This window comes from Ursus maritimus, unplaced genomic scaffold (genome assembly GCF_017311325.1).
Source record: "Ursus maritimus isolate PB19 unplaced genomic scaffold, ASM1731132v1 scaffold_27, whole genome shotgun sequence".
In the NCBI taxonomy this organism is placed as follows: Eukaryota; Metazoa; Chordata; class Mammalia; order Carnivora; family Ursidae; genus Ursus; species Ursus maritimus.
Window position 1 is genome coordinate 23,480,679 of NW_024425230.1, and position 21,290 is coordinate 23,501,968.

General features: G+C 37.8%; 1 protein-coding gene across 1 annotated transcript in view; it reads left to right on the top strand.

The window, feature by feature from the left end:
- Positions 1-21,290, top strand: part of ADAMTSL3 (ADAMTS like 3) — a 333,594-nt gene that overhangs the window by 105,323 nt on the left and 206,981 nt on the right. Inside the window, exon 5 of the mRNA XM_040642874.1 lies at positions 18,753-18,798. Within this exon, the coding sequence (XP_040498808.1) occupies positions 18,753-18,798 (46 nt within the window). The remainder of the gene's footprint in view (positions 1-18,752; positions 18,799-21,290) is intronic.

The following is a 21,290-nucleotide window of genomic DNA, read 5'->3' on the forward strand; positions in this document are numbered from 1 at the left end:
ATATATCAAGACTTGGAAGATGTACCTTCATTCACCCTTACAGGGATGTCTATAGCCCAAAATATATATATATTAGAAAAGACTTGGCTGCAAACAATTGATGGTCCAAACTTCCATTTAAGCAATAAGAGCAAATTTTTAAAAATACATATATACGTAGGGTGCTTGGGTGGTGTGGTCAGTTAAGTATGTGACTTGGTTTCGGCTCAGGTCATGCTCTCAGGGTCATGAGATCGAGCTCCATGTTGGGCTATGCACTCAGCACGGAGTCTGCTTTAGACTCTCTCCCTCTCCCTCTTCTCTTCCCCCCTGTTCTCTCTCTCAAATAAATAAATCTTTTTTTTTTAAAGGGAGAGAGAGAGAGTCTCTGTGTGTGTGTCTGTCTGTCTGTCCATCCCCAAGTCCCTATACTCCACATACCAAGGGTCTGGATTAGAGTCAGTATTTGATCAAGTCCCTTGTTAATTCAGTTCTGGATCTCCATGGGAAAAAATGCCCTTCTGACTGGGTAAGAAGCTCTGCTCTGGGTCTACTGCAGCTTTGGGTCAGTATCTCTATACTAGGAGATGAACAGGAAGCACAGTTGAAGGCATTCACGGGAAGGAATTTGCCTTTCTGCTGAATGAATTTCTTTTCTATGATTTTTGTGGCTTTTCTGTATTTAAGTTTCTGTGGTACCTATCCTATGTAACCTTTCCAGAATACTGTAGCCCATGTAGGGACTGAGATTTCACAGGCACCCACATCCAGTGGGATCTTATGTGCTTTACATTTTTGTCTTAGGCTAGCCACCCCCATGCCATTAATTGCTGGTAATTGTGGCTCCACTGTCCACTTAAACTTACTGGGTATAGGTAGGTTCTCCTACTGATGTCTTTCACTTACTTCGAAGGCAGGCTTCCCTTGTGAATAGTGTATTTATATGCTCCCTTTAATCCCAACTTGCTTACACTGTATCTCAGAGTTCCTGGCTTGTGTGTAGTAGCCTCTTTGGATTTCCAGGTATGATCATAGAGATGTCCACTTATTAACGTACCTTGTTGATCATTTCAGTATGCATTTGTATGGGGGAAGGAGTTCAATATACGTGCTCAGATTACTATTTCTATTTAAAATCTTTCTCTTTTCTCTCATGTTTTTCTCTCAAATTTTACATCTGGCATTTTGGAAATTATATAATCTGGGTGATCTGGTTTTTGTTGTTGTTGTTGTTGTTTTTTACTGATGATTAAATTGAAGATGTTTGAAAGTCATATTTTAATAATTACTTTATAACTATCAATACCAATGCCAATAAAAAAACAGTTTCTTCTGATTTCTCCAGTGCAAGATGATTAACATTTTATGCTTTTCCCTTCATTCCCACATCTTGGGTTTTGTTATTATTGCTTGAGATTTTATACTCAGTTTATTGGCACCAGCATTTTCCTTTACATCGTCTCTTTCGTTATCGTATTTCAGACCTTTGTTGAAACTTCGTTGTGTATGTGTGCATACATGATTTCAGTGCTCATTATCAGTCTTTTTAGTTCTTCATTTTGAATCATCACTTTGTTGGCAGGGATATGTTTTGAGCTGTGCTTCTGGAATTTTAATGTGCATATGAATCACCTAGGGATCTTGTTAAAATATAAACTTTGATTCAGTAGGTCTGGAGTGGGGCCCAAGAGCTTTCATTTCTGACAAATTCCCAGGTGATGTCAATGCTGCTTGTCCATAGACCACACTTCAAGCAGCAGGGCTTTATAGACTTTTTAATTTCAGGAAAAAGCTGTGGGTTTTATACTTTATGAGTCCTTATATATCTGAAAATGTCTTTCTCCTGCCTTCACACATAAAGAGTGAATGACTTATTTAGGTATAAAATTCCTGAGACAGAAATTTTCCTTCTCAAGACCCACAGGTTCTTTTTCCATCGTGTTTAGTATACACTGTGGCTGCCCATAGAGCTCTCGGGCCAGTTCGATTTTTTTGTTCATTTGTAGATAACCTGTTTGTTCTGTCTGGCAGCCTACAGAAGACTTGGTTTTTTTTTTTTCATCAAGTTAAGAATTTTACAAGGTTGTGTCTAGCTCTCAGTCTTTTAAAGTTTATTTTTCCCTGGCACATAGCGGCAACTTTTGTTGTGCAGATTTAGATCCTTATTTATTGTAGGAAAATTTTTCTTCTATTGTATCATTCACTGTTGGTTCTTGCCCCTTTGTTCTGGCCCTTATGAACATCAGTTACCTCTGTCTGCCTTCCACTTCTATTGTGTTCTCTCCAATCGCTTTCATCTCTTTTGTCTTTTTCTGTATATTTGAGAGTGATTTTTCAAGATCCTTGCCACTTGAATTTGTGTGTGTGTGTGTGTGTGTGAGAGAGAGATTAATTTGTTGACTTTTAATGAAGTTTTAAAATGCCCCTATGCCATATTTCTTACCTTACATTCTTTCCTTCACATTAAACCTGACCCTTTTCTGTGTCTACTGTCTTAATCATCTGCATTGTATCTTACATGCTTTTGGGTCTTTTTTTTTTTTAAAGATTTTAATTTTTTTATTTATTTGACAGAGATAGACAGCCAGCGAGAGAGGGAACACAAGCAGGGGGAGTGGGAGAGGAAGAAGCAGGCTCACAGTGGAGGAGCCTGATGTGGGGTTCGATCCCAGAACGCCAGGATCACGCCCTGAGCCGAAGGCAGACACTTAACGACTGAGCCACCCAGGTGGCCCCCCCTTTTTTTTAAGTATGATATCTAGCTAATTCTTAGTGATTGCACAAGGTCACCCTCATTTAGGAGACCTATCTTGACACCTTGGTATAACTTTGATGTCCCTCTTTCGTGCTTCTTAAATTGTTGGCAAAATAGGAGTCCTTTTAGGGAAAGGTCAAAGACTTCACCATTCCAGGGTCTAACATAATATCTAACATGTGATTTGGACACAAACAGTGGTAATTGAATGGGTAAGTGAATGTGTACTCACCATCAACTTGCATTTTTTGGTCAATGCTCTTCTTTCTGGCTAAAGCTTCCTTCTCTCCTTTTTCTGGTTGACACATAGTTGACCTTGAAAACTCTTCTGAATCCTCATTTCTTCCTTTAAGCATTTGTTGGCAGTTCCTACCCTTCACTAGTTTATGTGCAACTCTTCCATGTTTCCATGGGATCTTGTGAATATTTTTATAAGAGTGTTTATTTCACTGTTATTTTATTTTTCTGTTTCCACAACTGAGACCAAATTTAGGTGGCATTGATTGTGTCTTTCATCTCTTTATGTTCAATGTTACTACTGACATATGTTGCAAATTTAGTAAATTTTATTTTTTAAAGAAATACATGAATTAATAAATCTCAGAGTTGGTTAATGAAAAGCCTGCTTGGCTATAGTAAAGGTCCATGGAATAGGTAAGGGTTGGTCATTTTGTGAAAGATACTGAAAGCTAAGTTGGGGATTATAGACTTTTTGCAATGAGATTTTTTGCATGTTTGTTTATTTTTTTCAAAGATGTGCATGTATATAGTTTAAAGAGCCAAATAGCTCAACGAGGCTTGTGGTGAATATCAAGTCTCTGGATCCCCTGCTTGCCATCATTTCATTCCCCGGGGCAACTGATTGTTTTTATATTTATTCTAAATTTCTAATGCTTATATTGCAACTTCTTGATTGTTCAGTTGTAAGCATTATCTATTAGATTCATACTTCGGGAGATGAGGATTTTAGCAATCTCTCACACCTCTCATTCTGAGTGTGCCTGTGTGCACACACACAGGCATACACACATGCAAATGCTCTCTCTCTTACTTTCAGTTCCTCAGGCTAGGGTCATATGCAACTTTGGCTAGACCACTGTTCAATGTTTAAATTATTACGACTGTGATCCTTATACTACTCACAGCTGAGTCATGTAATGTAGTATGATTATTTTTCCTTTCCTGAGTGTATTTTTCTTTCCTCTAGAATCCATAATTGGCTCCTCATTTGTTTGCTTGCTTTTTTAGTTTTCTACATTTTTAGCACTAATTCAAAAAAATTAGCTATCCTAATTTTCACAGTTTTTTTCTAATTTTCGTTTTTTCTTCTTTCCTGGAGAATTCCTAACAGCCTTACGTTGAACTAGTTGCCCTTTAGCCAGGAACTCAGGGCATCCGGAGTCTCATCTTACTGTCGTCCTGCGTATGTCTTTTACCTCTGTCTTGGGTTCGACCTCCTGTTCCCTAATCACTTCTCTTTTTTTCTTCTCTTAACTTCCTCTTCATTTTATGGAGTACATTTTTTCAGGAGCTTCCTGGATATCTGAAAATGTCTTTATTTTACTCTCAAAGTTGAAGGATGGTTTTCCAGGTTCAGAATTATATAGAAATGATTTTCCCTTAGAAACTCAAAAGCATTGCTTCACTGTCTTCCAATACAAAGTGGTGTTTTTGTGAAATCTGAAGGCATTCTGATTTCCTATTCCTTTTTCCTTCTCTGTGGATGTACTTAGAAGCATTTGTCTGCTCCCAGTTTTTTGAAATTTCATATGCTGTGTCTTAGTGTGGGTCTGTTCTCATCCATTGTATTATACTCACCATGGACTCTTTCACTATGAAAATTTATTCCTTTAAGACTTGAGTTATTTCTTTGATGATTTCTTCAATTTTCTGTATTGTCTTTTGTTGAGACTCTTATTACTCAAATATTACACTTTTTATTTTGTTCTTGTCCATTTGCCCTACTTTCTGGGAAATTTACATAAATTTACCATTTTCCAGCTTGCTAAATACTATATATATATATTTTTTTCTTTTTCTGAGATCTTTTTTTGTTCCTTGAATTTAAAAAAATAGCATTCTGTCCCTGATCTCAAGATGCAGTATATTTTCTTGTATCTCTGAGAATATAAATAGACTTTTAGTGGAGGAAGTTTTTTTTTTCCTCACATAGCCTTAGTTCCTTCCAAATTACTGTTTTTGATTTCGTGTTTGTCATACTGTTTCATTAGAGACTTTCCAAGATTTCTGGTGATCCTTGTGTATTCATATTTAAGAAAAAGAGTTGTGAGCTTAATTGTGGGGGGTATGGTTGGCCTGTCTCATTGCCTGATGATGTTCTAGGTGTTTTATTTTGGGCTGCTCCGACTTGTCAGACAAGGATCTTTTGATTCCAATTGTCTAGGAACCAAGTGGAGCTGAAAGCTGGGGTCTCAGCTCTAAATATATGAATTTTTTATTTAATCCCTATTTTCAGTATGGTACCTTTGCCTTTCATTGAGCCAGGTTATCTCTCAGTCTGGAGACTTTTTGTTTTACCCTCTTTAGATAATAATGTGCAGTGTTTTGCCAAAGTAAGGAAAGGGAGCTGGGAGTCTAACTGCTCCTTAGGCAGGCTTTCAACCAGTTTTACTGTTTTTGGCCCTAACTTCATCCCATTTCCAGAAATATCTGATGTGCCTCTTCTGGAGCCTTTTGTGAATTCTGCAGAGCAAATTGAATTGCTTTTAAAAATTCCCCACTGCTGTCTTTGGACTGTCTTTCTTTGGTCTTTGAAATCCAAACATATCCTTGATACGAAGTAGATATGTAGATCCATAACTACTATGGAAATTGAATTCATAATATAAAAACTCTTGACCCCCAAACAATCTCCAGGCCAAGATTGTTTCAGTGGTGAATTCTACCAAGTATTTAAGGAGAATTTACACCAATTCCACATGATTTTTTCCAGAAAACAAAAGAGAATACTTCCCAATCCATTTTATGAATATAGTATTCATCAAATATCAAAACTAGATAAAAACTATACAAAAAAATAAAACTACAGACCAATATTACACATAAATATAGATGTAAAAATTATTAATAAAATGCTATCAAATAATATTCAGAAATATTTAAGAAGGATTGTACACTATGACCAGGTGGGGTTGATTTCAGGGATGTAAGGCTGGTTCAGTATTTGAAAGTCAGTCACTGTAATCTACTCAGTTATCAAGCTAAAGAAGAAAAAATTCATAGGATCATATCAATTGATGCAGAAAAAGTTTTTTAGAAAAGTCAACACTGATTTGTGATAAGGAACTCTCAGAAAAATAGGAATGGAAGGGAACTTTCTCAGCTTGATAAAAAATATTTAAAATCCTATAGTTAACATTATATGTTATAGTTATGGTGAAAGATGGAATACTTTCTCATTAAGATCAGTAATAGGGCAAAGGAGTCTATTTTCACCACTTTGGTTCAATCCAATGCAATAAGGGAAGAAAATAAAAGACATATTAATCCAAAAGATGAAATGAAACTGTCCTTATTTGTCAATGTAGAAAAGCCCAAGGAATCTACAAAATAACCTCTAGAACTAAAAAAGTGAGTTTGGCAAGGTCACAGGATGCAAAATAAACATCCAAAAATTTATTTTATTTCTCCTGCTAGTGATGAGTACATAGAAACTGAAATTAAAATACAATACTATTTAAAGTTACTCAAACGAAGTTAAATATTTAGGTGTACATCTAACAAAATGTGTACAGAACTTGATGCTGAACACAGCAAAGTCCTGATGAAAGAGATCAAAGGTCTAAATTAATGGAGACAAATGTGTGTGTTCATGGATTGGATGAGTCAACACAGAAAAGAGGTCAGTTCTCCCCAGACTGATTTATTGGTTTAACCCAATTTCTCTCAAAATTCCAGCAATATTTTTTGTAGATTATTCTAAAATAATTATTCTAAAACAATATTATTCTAAAATTCTTATGGGAAGGCAAAGGCCCTAGAATAATTAAAACAATTTTGAAAAAAAAAAAAAGAATAGAGTAGGAGGAATCAGTCTACCTGATATAAAAGCTTATTATATAGATACTAATCAAAGCTGTGGTATTAGTAGAGGGATGAACACATAGATCAGTAGGAGAAAATATCTGCAAACCACATATCTGATAAAGGACTAGTATCTAAAATAAGAAACCTTAAGAATCAATAATTAAAAAACAGACAATCCAGTTAGAAAATGAACAAAAGACATAAATCGATGTTTCACTAAAGAGAATGAATATATGGCAAAGGAGCACATGAAAAGAGGCTTACCATCACTGTGTATTAGGGAAATGCAAAGTAAAGCCACAATGAGATAGCATTACATACTTAGCTTGGCTAAAAAAAAATCATGACAATATGAAATGCTGGCAAGGATGCAGAGAAACCAGATCACTCGTATATTGCTGGTGAGAATGTAAAATAGTCATTCTGAAAAACAGACAGTTTCTTTAAAAAGTAAATATATAACCCAGTAGTTGTACTCCTGGGCATTTCTACCACAGAAATGAAATGAATACTGTGTTCGCAACAAAATTTGTACATGAATGTTTATAGCAGCTTTACTCATAATATCCAAAAAGTGAAAATAACTCAGATGCCCTTTGGCGAGTGAATGATTAAATTGCGGTACTTCCATACCATGGAATGCTACACAGCAATAAAAGGAAAAGAACCGCTGATATATGCAACAACCAGAATGAATCAACACAGAAATTACAGAGGTAAAAAAGCCATTCTCCAAATGTTACACACTATATAGTATTCCTAAAATGACCTAGAAATGTCAGGTAAGATAGAACATAAATCCTTTAAAAATAATAAAGCTGAATGAAGAGATATTCCATGTCCATGGATAGAAAGACTCGATATTGTCAAGATGTCGTTCCTCCCAACCTGGACTATAGATTCAATGCAACCCCAGTCAAAATCCCAGCAAGGTGTTTTGTAAGATATTGACAAACTGATTCTAACATTTATGGGGAGAGGCAGACCCGGAATAGTCAACACAATATTGAAGGAGAAGGACAAAGTTGGAGGATTGACACTATCTGATATCTAGACTTACTATAAATCTACAGTAATCAAGACAATATGGTATTGGTGAAAGAATAGACAAATAGATCAATGTAATAGAATAGAGAGCCCAGAAATAGACCCAAGTGAATATAGTCACCTAATCTTTGACAAAGGAGCAAAAGCAACACAATGGAACAAGGATCGTCTCTTCAACATATGGTGCTGGAACAATAGCACATTTACATGCCAAAAAAAGAATTTAGACACAGATTTGAATCATTCATAAAAATTAACTCAAAATGAATCATGCACATAAATGTAAAACCCAAAAATATAAAAGTCTAGAAGATAACATAGGAGAAAACACAGATGGCCTTGAGTGTGACAATGACAATGACTTTTTAGATGCACTACCAAAGACACTTCATTAAAATTAAAAGCTTCTGCTCTGCAAAACACAATGTCAAGAGAACGAGAAGACAAACCTCAAACCTCAGAAGGGAGAAAATATTTGCAAAAGATTTATCTGATAAAGTAATACACAAAGATCTATTAAAGTTTAATGATAAGAAAATGGACAACCTAATTAAAAAATGGGCCAAAGCCCTTTAGAGGCACTGCCCTGAAGAGGATACAGAGATGGCAAATGAACACGTGGAAAGACATTGCACGTTGTATGTCATCAGAGAAATGCAACTTAAACAACAATGAGTTACACTACATTTCTATTAGATGGCCAAAATCTGGAACACTGACCACAGTGTTCCAGTGAGGTGAGGATGTGGAACAGAAGCTCTTATTCATTGCTGGAGGGAGTGCAAAATGGTGCAGCCACCTTGGAAGATAGTTTAGCAGTATGTTTAATACTCTTACCACGCTAGCCAGCAGTTGAGCTCCTTGGTATTTACCCAAAGGAGTTGAAAACTTATAGCCACACAAAAACCTGCACATGGATGTCTAAAGCAGCTTTACTCATAGTTGCCAAAACTTGGAAGCAAATAAGATGCCCTTGAGTAGGTGCATGGATAAATAAACCATGGTCCATCCAGACAATGGCGTACGATTTATTGCTAAATGAGCTATGAAGCCATGGAAAGACATGGAGGCACCTTAAATGCATACCCCTGAAAAGAAGCCAACCTGAAAGGGCTGTAGACTGTGATTCCAACTACACGACATTTTGGAAAAACTCTGGAGACTGTGATTGCATGGTGTTAGGGTGAGGAAGGGATGAATTGGCAAGGCACAGAGGATTTTTATGGTGTGAAAATACTCCATATGATACCATAAGGATGGATACATGTTGTTACACATTTGTTCAAACCTACCGGATGTTGAACACCAAGAATTGACTGTAATGTGATCTATGGACTTTGGGTGGTCATGATGTGTTATTGTAGATTCATCAGTTGTAACAAAGGTACCTCTCTGGTTGGGGATGTCGATATTGGGGGAAGCTATGCATGTGTAGGGCAGGGAGTGAATGGGAGCTCTCTGAACCTTCCCCTGTGAACCTCAACTGCTTTAAAAATAAAGTCTTCTCGGGGCGCCTGGGTGGCACAGCGGTTAAGCGTCTGCCTTCGGCTCAGGGCGTGATCCCGGCGATCTGGGATCGAGCCCCACATCAGGCTCTTCTGCTATGAGCCTGCTTCTTCCTCTCCCACTCCCCCTGCTTGTGTTCCCTCTCTCGCTGGCTGTCTCTATCTCTGTCGAATAAATAAATAAAATCTTTAAAAAAAAAATTAAAAAAAATAAAAAAATAAAAATAAAGTCTTCTCACCAACAGTGCATGAAGTTTCCTTTTTCTTCACATCCACGCCAACACTTGTTATTTCTTGTGTTCTGATTTTAGCCATTCTGACAGGTGTAAAGTGATATCGTAATTTTAATTTGCATTTCTCTGATGATTAGTTGCATTGAGCATCTTTTCAATGTGTCAGCCCTCTGTATTTCTTCTCTGGAAGAATGTCTATTCAGGTCCTGTGCCCATTTTTAATTGGATTATTTCTTTTATTTGGTGTTGAGTTGTATACATTCTTTATATGTTTTGGGATAAACCTCTTATTGAATATATCATTTGCAAATATCTTCTATTATTAAGTAGATCCCCTTTGTGTTTTATTGATGGTTTCCTTTGCTCTGCAAAAGTTTTTTTTGCTGTTGCAGTCCCAGTAGTGTAGTTTTGCTTTTGTTTCCCTTGCCAGAGGAGACATATCTAGAAAAATGTTTCTAGGCTAATGTAGAAATGCAAATTGGTGCAGCCACTGTGGAAAACAGTATGGAGGTTCCTCAAAAAATTAAAAATAGAATAACCATATGATCTAATAATTCCATATGGGGTATTTACCCAAAGAAAATGAAAACACTAATTTGAAAAGATATATGCACCCCTTTGTTGTAGCATTATTTACAAAAGCTAAGACATGGAAGAAACCCAAATGGCCATCTATAGATGAATGGATAAGGAAGATGTGGCGTATATACACAATGGAATATTACTCAGCCATAAAAAGAATGAAATCTTGCCATTTGCAACAACATGGATGGAGCAAGAGTTTATAATGCTAAGTGAAGTAAGTCAGTCAGAGAGACAAATACCGTAAGATTGCATTCATATATGGAATATAAGAAATGAAACAAAGAAAAAAAGAGACCAAAACCCCCCCCAAAAAACCCAGACTCTTAAATACAGAGAACAACCTGTGGTTGCCAGAGGTGAGGAGGGTGAGGGGAGGGGTGAAAAAGATAAAGGGGATCAAGAGTGCACCCCTCACCCCTCGTGATGAGCACTGACTAATGTATAGAATTGATGAATCACTATATTGTACACCTGAAGCTAATCTAGCATTGTATGTTAATTGGATAAAAAACCACTACATTAACAAATCTGAATAAAAAAGTGTAATTGAACCTAGAAGAAATTAAAGGGAATCCACAAAACCAAAAAACAAAGAAGTAACTGAATCTCAGACCAAGAAGTGCCTACCTGATTCTGTGCCTATCTGGGGAATGGAGAGGGATCTGCTGGTGTCCAGAACTCAGGCTGTTGAGTTTTAATTCCTTCGTAATCACAAGCCATCACGTCTTGAGTATATTTAAGGCACAGCACAGGAATTCCAACCATAATGTAAAGGCAGAACCTTTGAAGTCCATAGGTTTCCTAAACAGATGGACTGGGACCAAAAAAAAAAAAAAATCCATATACCAGCATAGAAAATTTTAAATTCTTGGTCTCAACACTGAATTAAAAAAAGTTTCCACTTTGAAACAATGGACCTGTTCTCCTAAGAGTTTGAGGTACATGTATATTGATTTAGACATATTGTACATATTGAGTTGAATGTGTATATCCCATATAATTGTGGAAGCTTTGAGGTGAGAAATTAATATGAAAAGTGGTCTTGTAACCCTTGATAGCTCTGAGGCTACCGGCAGTAATAAAAGACATGGAGGGGCAAAGCACCAAGGCAGGCACTATGGGATTCCTATTCCTATCAGTCGATCCCTTATTTAAAATTAGCTAGCAATCCTAAAATACATAATATGAAAGGAAATATTTGCCACGAGTAAGCGCCATCAGGCACAGCATTGATGACATAGGAGAGAAAAATTGCATAGTTATCTGTATTTTTTCATAATTGAAAAGAAAAATGTAGCAAACTAGAAATAGAGGTGTAGAAATGCTACGACATTTTCTCTGATATTAGGTACGAAATAAGAATGCCTGATGTTGTTGTTTGTTTTTGTTTTTGATGCCCTAGTCAGTATAATCAGGCAAGAAAAAGAAATACAAAGTGTAAGAATTAGAAAAGAAGAAATAAAGTTCTTATGATTCAGAGACTACCTGATTGTCTAAGAGAACGTCTGAGAATATCTACACATTAAAAAATAGGACTAATAAGAGTCCTATTACTGTAAACAAGATTAATGCACAGATAACAACTGTATTCTTACATGGTAGCAAGAACTGAGAAAGCAAAACTTCAAAAAGATGCTATTTACACTACTAACAAAATGTGAGGTACCTTGTAAAACATTCAGTAGATGTACATGACCTTTATGAAAGATTTAAAATCTCACCTAAACAAATGGTGAGATATAATATGTTCAAAAATAGAAAGTCATACATCATAAAAATAACAGTTTTCTCTCAAAATTAATCTTTAAGTGTAATTCCAATTCTAAGAATCATAAAGAAATGTAAAGGTAATGAAAAGAGTTTTTCAAACGACAAAATGGGTAACTCGGGCAGACACTAAAATTTAAGAAATTTAACTACCATAGTAGCATGGGGACAAATAAGAGACCAATGTAACAAAATGGAGATCCAAGAAACAAAAACATGTATATACGAGCATTTGATACACATTAGAGGTGGCACTAAAAATTTGTACAGAAAGGGTGGATATTCAATACATGGGGCTCAGGTATGGTTATTGATATCTAAAGGGAAAATATTAGAAAATATCAATACACATAAAGAATACATTCTAGGTACATTAAAGTCTACTTGTGAAAAGCAAAGCTTAAAACATTTAGAAGAAAATACCAGAAAATGTCTTTATGATCTCCAGGTAGTGAATTATTCCTTAACTAACATACAAAGAGTTTAAGTTACAAAGAAAAATATTGGTAACTTCAAGTCCACTACACAAACACTTTTGTATCATGAAAATATACTATAAACCAAAAGAAAAGCCTAAGAGTGGGAGACTTTTGACAGTGAATATAGACAATAAGGGATTAGTATCTGAAATATTTAAGTAACTTCTTTTGTTCTCAGTAAAACAAAAACAAACTTGGAGGAAAATGAAGAAAGAATATGGACAGGAAATTCACAGAAGGGGAGCCTGTGTCGTCAAAAATAAATGGCAATATTAACCTCATTCACAAAAAGACACAAAAGAATACAAAGTGAGATATTTTCTGTTCTTCAGATTGGGAAAAACTTAAAAATGTTTTAAAATGCCAAATATTGACCTAGATGTGTGAAATAAGAACCTTCCTGTGCTACTACGAATGGGGGTGAAAATTGGTACGCTCGCTTTAGAGAGCACTTGTCAGTATCTAGTCGTAGCGAAGCTGTAAGTGCCCACAGCAGAGCAGTCCCGCTCAGGTATATATCCCAGAGAAATGCCTGCAGATATGCCTAAGGAGACTGTGTAAGGTCGCTCATTGCAGAATCTTCATAAACTTTGGGAAAATTGGCCAATAAAAAAGAAAAAGAATTGATATATACACAGCGGTGTGTTTATACATTGGGTTCCTGTGGAACCATAAACGTGAATGCGTCCGGGTTGCGTCTATCAGTATGGGTGTTTTCAAAAACATAGTGCTGATACAAATTTAAAAAAACAAGCCGAGGGAGGTCATGGCACACACTCTGATACCATTTACTTAGTTGCCTCTGCAGACGGAGGCAAGGGAATAGGATTGAAGCGTTTGGCTGGGGACTTTCACCAGATTTGTAATGATACATTTCTTAAAAATAATTCCCAAGAAAACTTAAAGATACAGTGAGGCTTGCTAGTATGTATATAAGTTGTGTCATTCTTATATTTTTCGTGTGTGCGGACTTCAGACATTTCATAATAAAACACTTGTAAGAATACAAAAACAATTCAGTTATACACGTCGCTACTCTATTTCAGGTGTCCATTCTTGAAGTGCTGCTTGCTTGATTTTTTTCAGTTTTTTAGGACTTTAGTGTTTTTTAGTCTGCTTTATGCACAAGTTTTAACCTATCTTCTGAAATTTGCTCTTAGGCCTGAGAGTCTCCAAATTCGTTTACTCCCTGAGCTCCTCTAATTTGAACAAATATATCTGGCTAGAAAAGAGCCTAATCAAGAATTAAAAAAATTGAATGAGAGAGTAGTATGTCCTGTGGTATTTAGAGTCAGATAAATGTATGGTGATATATGTCCTGTCTCCAGCTTGGTTCCTGGCATGGGGCCAGGCCTGTGGCATCGCCCCACTCGCTCCATGTCTCCAGTGAGAAACAGAGACAGTAACACCTTGTCTCTGCATAAAAAATGAATTAGATTCATTCAAAAGAAGGGCAGCAGATGTATGAATAGTTCAGCTCATCCCTGCTCCCCACCTTTTGGGCAGCCTCAAACTTTAATCATTCCTGACCTACTCCCATGTTAAGAACTTTTACTGTCATTTTGAAACAACTCTGAGATTCTTAAGAAGGAAACCTACTTCCCTTGGAAAGCTTATCAGGTCTCTTTATCCTAGGAGACCCTTAGAGACTTGTTAAATCTTCATAAATATGGGGCTCTGTGGTCAGTTTTTCTTGGAGAAGGAAGATGGAGGTGGTTACATTAAAAATCAAACAAAGCGCCATCCCAAAGCTTTTGAAAGCATTTCAGTGCCTTCTCTTTTTATCAGCGTGCTTATTTAAATTCATGATTTAGGGAAGGGGATGAATGCAGCTATTTTGCTCATTTATTTCTTTGCAGATAATGTTATTTCAGGATTTGATTATATTTAAATTCACAGTCAGTGCTTTTGCACTGTAGAGCATAACCCAGCCAGAATGTCTCTCTTGCAGAAATTTGTAACTCGATATGCTAGTCAACTGCCAACCATGGGAAACAGGTTTAAGTTAACTACTATTTTAAAAAATTAATATATTTTTATTCATCAAAACACTGCTTCTCAGTCTTTAAGACACTAGTATTTGAGTCAATATATCATCAAATGAATGTAATAAATTATACTGCTATAAACTCCAAGGAAATTTTATTAATGTTTTTAATGTATCCTCATGTGGAATCAACATATGTTTTTTATATATTCATAAATTTATGGCTTCAAAAATCTCCAATTTCAGGGTGTTATGAATGTTGTAATGGATAGAAAATACATAATTGTGAAATGATGTTCTTGAATTTTCATATACTCCTGATAACCATTAGCTCTTGCATATAATAATTAGAATGAAATTAAAAACTTGGAAGTAATATTTCTGCAGCTCAGTTGCTTTGGGCCAAAGGAATTATTTCCAGAATAAGCTGGCAGGTTCTTGCTTGGGGAATTAGGACTCCAGCGTCCTTAACTTTAAAATAACTTGAATTTCATTTTATGCCTGTTTCATAAAGTGGTCATTCATTTTCATACTAAATTGTAACCAAGGCATACCACATCAATAGTGGCCAGTCAGTGAGCTTACTGTGTGTTAGGTCGGAGTGAAGCAGCATGTTCAAAATGTTGGCCAGATGGCTGGGTTTAAAAAAAACAATCTTACTACTGATTTGTTAGGGGGATTGAGAGGTAGTTCCCCCGCATCTTTATACCCATCTCCTGGTACTTAGTAGGTTCGCCATAAGAAGTTATTGGAGACAGAATGAGTGCAGAATGGTACTTTACATTTTGAGAGTTCAGGAAGTAAAATGCTCTCTTTCCAGATCGCTTTGCTGCACTTGTAGTGGGATTGGTCATGGAGATTTAGATGCAGGTTTAGATCTGCAGGCTCATCAGTCTAGATGCAAGTTCGTGCCTCCTGGATACTAGGCTTACAATCAGGGTGCAGCAGATGGCAGTGGGGTGTAGACCATGACTGTATGGTCTACACAGCAGACCTGAGATACAACCATCAGCTGTTTTCTTTCCTTTTAGTTTTAAATTCATGTTTACAAAAGTAGTTTTGCTCTTCTTTTCTTTTTTTAAAGATTTTATTTATTAATTTGAGAGAGAGAGAGAGAGACAGTGACAGAGATAGCAAGAGAGAACACAAGTGGGGAGGAGAGGGAGAAGCAGGCTCCTGCTGAGCAGGGAGCCCGATGCGGGGCTCAATCCCAGGACCCTGGGATCATGACCTGACCTGAAGGTAGACACTTAACTGTCTGAGCCACCCAGGCGCCCCTACAAAAGTAGTTTTGCTTTTCATTTAAACAGCTAAAGTTAAACAATTGGTGACAATGCACCTGAAATATTTTTTTCTGAAGCTCCAGAACGCTTTTAAAGAAACTGTCATTCTTGGTAGGTTTCGATATGTTTTTGTTTTTGTTTTTTCGTTTATCAGTATTTCAATTAAAATACTATTTTAACATGTGTCTTTGCAATTTGCCTGCTCTCTGGATAGTGGAATTAAAAGCCTCTTAGGATTCTAAGTCAGTGTGGTACAAAAGCATTTGGTTATCACTTCCTTAATCTGTTAGCTGCTTTCCTCAGTCAGGGCCTTTCCAAAATAAACAGAGTACTTTAAATTACCCCTTTCACTTTTTCTGTAATTTATTTTCTTCATGGTGCCCATAAAAGCACCATGAAATAAGTTACGTAAGTACATGACCTTGTCCACTGGTATAGCTGTTGTCTCCCAGGAGAATGGCGTCACTTCCCCTTGACCAAGAGAGACTTCTCCACCCTAATACCGTTTTCCCGCCAGCCTCCCAGTTTGGTGCTTCTTGAATATTTCAAGTTTGATGTAGCCTCATCGAAAGTTTAATAAATTTCAGGGTCGTGTACCAATGACAAGACACAAAAAGAGGAAATAGGTAGTGTTACAAAACGCTAAGACTGGGTCAACCTGTTATTACAATAGCATCTGGGAAGATGTCCTAATCCCCAAGTCATGAGAATTGTATTAAACAGGGGCAACTGATTGGATACCTTGTCTGCCTTTAAGTTCAGAAATTTAACTGTCATTTAGATAATGCTTTCCAAGGCAGCTATAATGCTATTTTTTTCACTCCCAAAAGTTCTTCCTCCCATAGGCCCATCTCCTTAATCCCAATAGGGGTACGTGCTACAGTCGGAACAGAAAGGAAGGTATGGTACGAGATGCAAGCAGAGAAGGCTGAGTTTGAGAAGGATTGCAAAGAAAGAAAAAGTGGAAAGCAGGATCAAAGAGTGTCAGACATGATAAAATACAAAATAATCACACCATTAAAAGAAAATTAGTCATGTGGAGGACGGATTTGTCAAAACTCATGAAATTGTACACTCCCAGAAAAGTGAAATTTACTGTATGTAAATTTAAAAAGCATAGGGAAAAAAGAGGCAGCATAAATAACCATAAGATGTCATGTTTATACAGCAATGTGGATGCACTTATGCTGGATTGTGTATCTAAAAATGGTTAAGATGGTAAATTTATGTTATGGGTATTTTACCACAATTAAGAAAATTTAAATTCAGACTTACAAAAAATGTAATGTCTGCGTAATGGACTATTATAAAGTTATTAAAATAATTTCTCCAAAAACTTAGTAATAAAATGGGGGACTACTTGTTATATTAGATTAAAACTAATACGAAGTTGAATTTCTAGTTTGCTTTCACCTCTGTAAGTCCTGCAGAAACACTGGATGATTAAATGCCAAAATATTGAGAGTGAAGGTCTTAGTGATGGGATTTTGAAAGATTGATTATTCTCTTTTATTCCTCTTGGCATAGTATTAGTTTTCACTTACTCTTTTTTATAATCAATAAAAATGGAATCATCAGCAAGTATGTGCAATGAATTGTACATTACTGAAATAGATTATCAGTTGTTTCATAGAGGCTCCTATTTAAACCATACCAGCCAAAAATCAGATTCCACTCAGATCCACTTTTCTTTTTTTTAGAGAGGGAGGAGGGAGGGGCAGAGGGAGAGGAAAACAGAAAAATCTCAAGCAGACTCCCTGAGGAGCCTGTGAGCCCAATGCAGGGCTTGATCTCAGGACCCTGAGATCATGACCTGAGCCGAAATCCAAGAGTCAGACGCTTAACCGACTGAGCCATCCAGGTGCCCCCACTCAGATCCACTTCTTAAAAATTTATGTTCTTCTAGGACTAAATATTTTAAAACAATTGAAATAGTATCAGTTGACTTTTAATGCAAGATGTTGAGTTACGCCTGCGTTTAGCTATCTTTACCGCAAATCTGCCATTGAACTGGCCAGGAAAACCAAAGGTAAGGATGTGTAATTGAAGAGTTGGGAAAGGTACCATTAGCGGACGAGCTAACTTTAAGGAGTGAATGTAAACCATGGAGCGGCAAGCGCTGATGGAGGAAAGTAGCTGCCAGATGGGATCTCAAGCATCCGGAGGAAGAATCTGCCTAGAGAATGAGTGGCAGGGCTCTGGACAGCAGTGGCGGCGGGGAGGACAGGGTTCATGGTGGGAGATTCTCAAACCTATGGATGACTTCAGACCCTACAGCACCAGTATCCCAAGAAAGTCACCTGGACACTCCTTTGTAGCTTCTGTTCAGTAAGGCCAATGGTTAGAATACAGTGTAGAAGGGTTGCCTCAGGCAGATGTCTACCAGAGACCGTCGTGTCGATTACAGAAGGAGGTCACGGAGAGCTCGGCCAACTTGGGTTCCCCAGTGAGTGAGGACATGGTGCCCAAATGCGTCCACCCGTAGCTTCCTCTTCTTTTTCGCAGAAAAAACCCATAAGTATGCACACACGTTCTATATTAATTTCAGTGGTTATATGGCTCCCAGGGTAAAAACTGCACGTTAGTAATGTCATTACATTAATTCAGCTAAAGAATTTACTCTCTAATATTTAAAGTGACACTTTCATGAGACTTTTTGCCCTCCTGATTTTTGAAAGTTATTTCTTAGAATTTAAACTTTGAATCTCTGAGGTAACGTGGAGTAATAAAAGTTTTATCAGTATCACCTTGTATTGGCAATCTTTCTTTTTTCTTTTTTCTTTTCTTTCTTTCCTTCTTTCTCTTTCTTTCTTTCTCTTCTCTTCACTTTTCTTTTTTTTCCTTCCTTCCTCCCTCCCTCCTTCCCTCCCTCCATTTCTTTCTCTTTCTTTCTCTTTCTTTTCTTTTCTTTCTTTCTTTCTTTCTTTCTTTCTTTCTTTCTTTCTTTCTTTCTCTCTCTCTCTCTCTCTCTCTCTCTTCCTCTCTCCCTTTCTTCCTTCCTTCTTTCCTTCCTTCCTTCTTTCTTTCTTTTGTGCTGCCTGCCACTTCTATGAAATAATTTCTTTTTCCCTCTTTTTTCCTCTAGGAATTGTGAAGGACAGAATATTCGATACAAGACATGCAGCAATCATGTAAGTTCTGGAATAAAAATATATAATCCAATGATGTTCATGTGTTAAGTTGGAAGATTATGTGTACTGTAAAGCTAATGGCCCCTTGGTACCCTTTGGGGAAAATGTAACTATTTTTTAGTTGACAGCAGGTTTTGTGTATCTCATACCTTCCATATATACTACCTTTTGAGGCCATTTCACATTTATAAAGTGATTTGGTAAGTATTTAATAACTTCTGAATTCATAGATACAGTACCTCATACCTGTAAATGCCTTCAACGTTCCAAGTGTATTAGGTACAGTAGGTCACCTGACCCTCTTACTGTCTCTACGATAGAGGCAGACGAGGTGTGGTTATTTCTCTTTTGCAAATGAGGGGCCTGGGGTAAAATTAGTTCCCAGCGGTCACAAAGGAAGAGCACAGACTTAACTGGTCTACTGCTGTTTTTCCTGCTCCAAACCACCTGTCCTGCCCACGGCAAAATGTGTTAAGAGTGCTCTATTGGTGATTCAAAAAAATTGTATGTAGGGACAGGTTTATAAACCTCACTCTTGTTCTACAGTGATGAGTACTAAAGAAATTCAAGCTTTTGCTTTACAAATCTAAAAATGCAAAATAAATAGCAGAAGGAATCCATCCTATTTTCCACTTGAACATTTCCCTGGTTCACGGTATAGACCCAAATCAAAATGACGCAAATAGAAAGGAAATTATTAGAATCTGGAAATCTAAGATTTAGATTTTTTTAATCCATTTTTTCTCCATTGGATGTAATTAATTTATTTAAAAAGTTTCACTCATTGGGCCTTTTGTCCCTCTTTGTCCCTTCTCTGTCCTGGGCCGGTGGGAGACGGAAGTCCTGTCTGAGGGCCTCTGTTCTGCAGACGCAGACTTGTCCTGGGAGGGCAGCCCTGAAAGCTGGGGCAATAGTGAGCGGGCAGTGTGAGCAAGGCCTTCTGATCACAGGTCAGCCGCATTTTCAGTCTGTTTTTTATCAGTGATGAAGCAGAAAGGTTTGTCTTTCTCGCTCAACTGGCTTCAAACTCAAGTGGGAAATGTGGGTACTTAGTTATTGGGCATTCAGATTCCAGTATGACTCGGCCCTTGGTGTCCATCATGTCCTGGGAGGAATTTGGGGCCACAAAGCGAATAGATTTCACATGTCCCATGACCAGATGGAGGGCCGAGGACTCTGGGGACACACATGGGCGTGAAGCTAAATTAAATGAGTTGAGGTCCGGGAGGGGTGCGGGGGGCAGAGAGATTGACTTGAACAGAGAGGCAGGCATTTAGTTACACACACAGTCTGGCTTTGTTTCCTCACGCAAGCTTGTGAACACAGTAGCAACCTGAGGGTTTATCTAGGAGACGTTTCGATCTACTACCTTTCGCTTGGGTGTGTGTTTTTGTTTTTGTTGTTGTTGTTGTTATTTGTTTTTAGTTTTTTTTTTTTTTATATGAAGTGCTGCTTTAACAAATCAAACTCCTTGCGGTCATTCAAAAATAAATTACACAACTGTATCCTAGCCAGCGGTACTCTGAAACTCTCTAGGGGAGTTCATTTTAAATGCCCAGATCAAGGTGTTGCCGTCTGAGATTTCACTCTCGGGTTTCTGTGTGTGTGTGTGTGTGTGTATCTGTCTGTGAGACTCTGCTCTCGATAATTCCAAAAAGGCACCTTTCTTCAACACAAGCGTTATGTGGGTCTAGGAGTGTCGGGTCATACAGTGTAGACACACACGTAATCTACTAAAATTAGCGCATCCTGGGTGCAATGGTTAGGACTTGGGTGCGCTCGAGTGAAGATCCCATGCCCCTGAGGCCCCGTCTGTGGGTCTTGGGAGGACCTGTGGTCTCATGTGAGGGCCCTTCTGGGAGGATCCTGCGGAACCCTTTACCACCTCTAGGCTGGTGAGGAATAGAGGTTTAGAAGGTGGTGACCAGTGGAGAGGACCGCAAAGCGAATGTTGCCCTTTTTAGTTCTCAGAGTTGGGGTCCTTAGAGAGGTTTCATAAGAATGCGGCATTAATCACTGTGCTTGCCGTTGCAAACTCAGACTTTTACCAAATTCCTTTTAGGGAAATAAGGGGGGGGTTGTGGCAGGTCTTTCAGGGCTAAAGTGCTTGGGACACCCCTCCATCTCTGTTTGCCAGGCTCTGCCGCTGTGCCCCCTCAAGCCCTCCTGGAGGGCGGAGCTGGAGCTGTGCAGCCCCAGCGGCAGGGCTGGGGTCTTCCCAGGAGAGGTGACACAGTGCGTTCCTGGGAATATACCATAGAAACACGCCCGGGATGTCAGGCACCATGAGTGGACATAACCACATGAACTCAGGGTACAAAGATAGTCACATCTTTTCTTGAGTTGCTTCCTGCTTTATTAATTGGGGTTTAGAATCACCCTTTTGAGATCTCCCCATCCCTGCTACTCAGGGTGGGGCAGAGGGCAGGAAGGAGGACCAGTCTGCAACCTACCTCCAGTGGGGAGAGAAGGGAGCTCCCCTTAATGCTCCC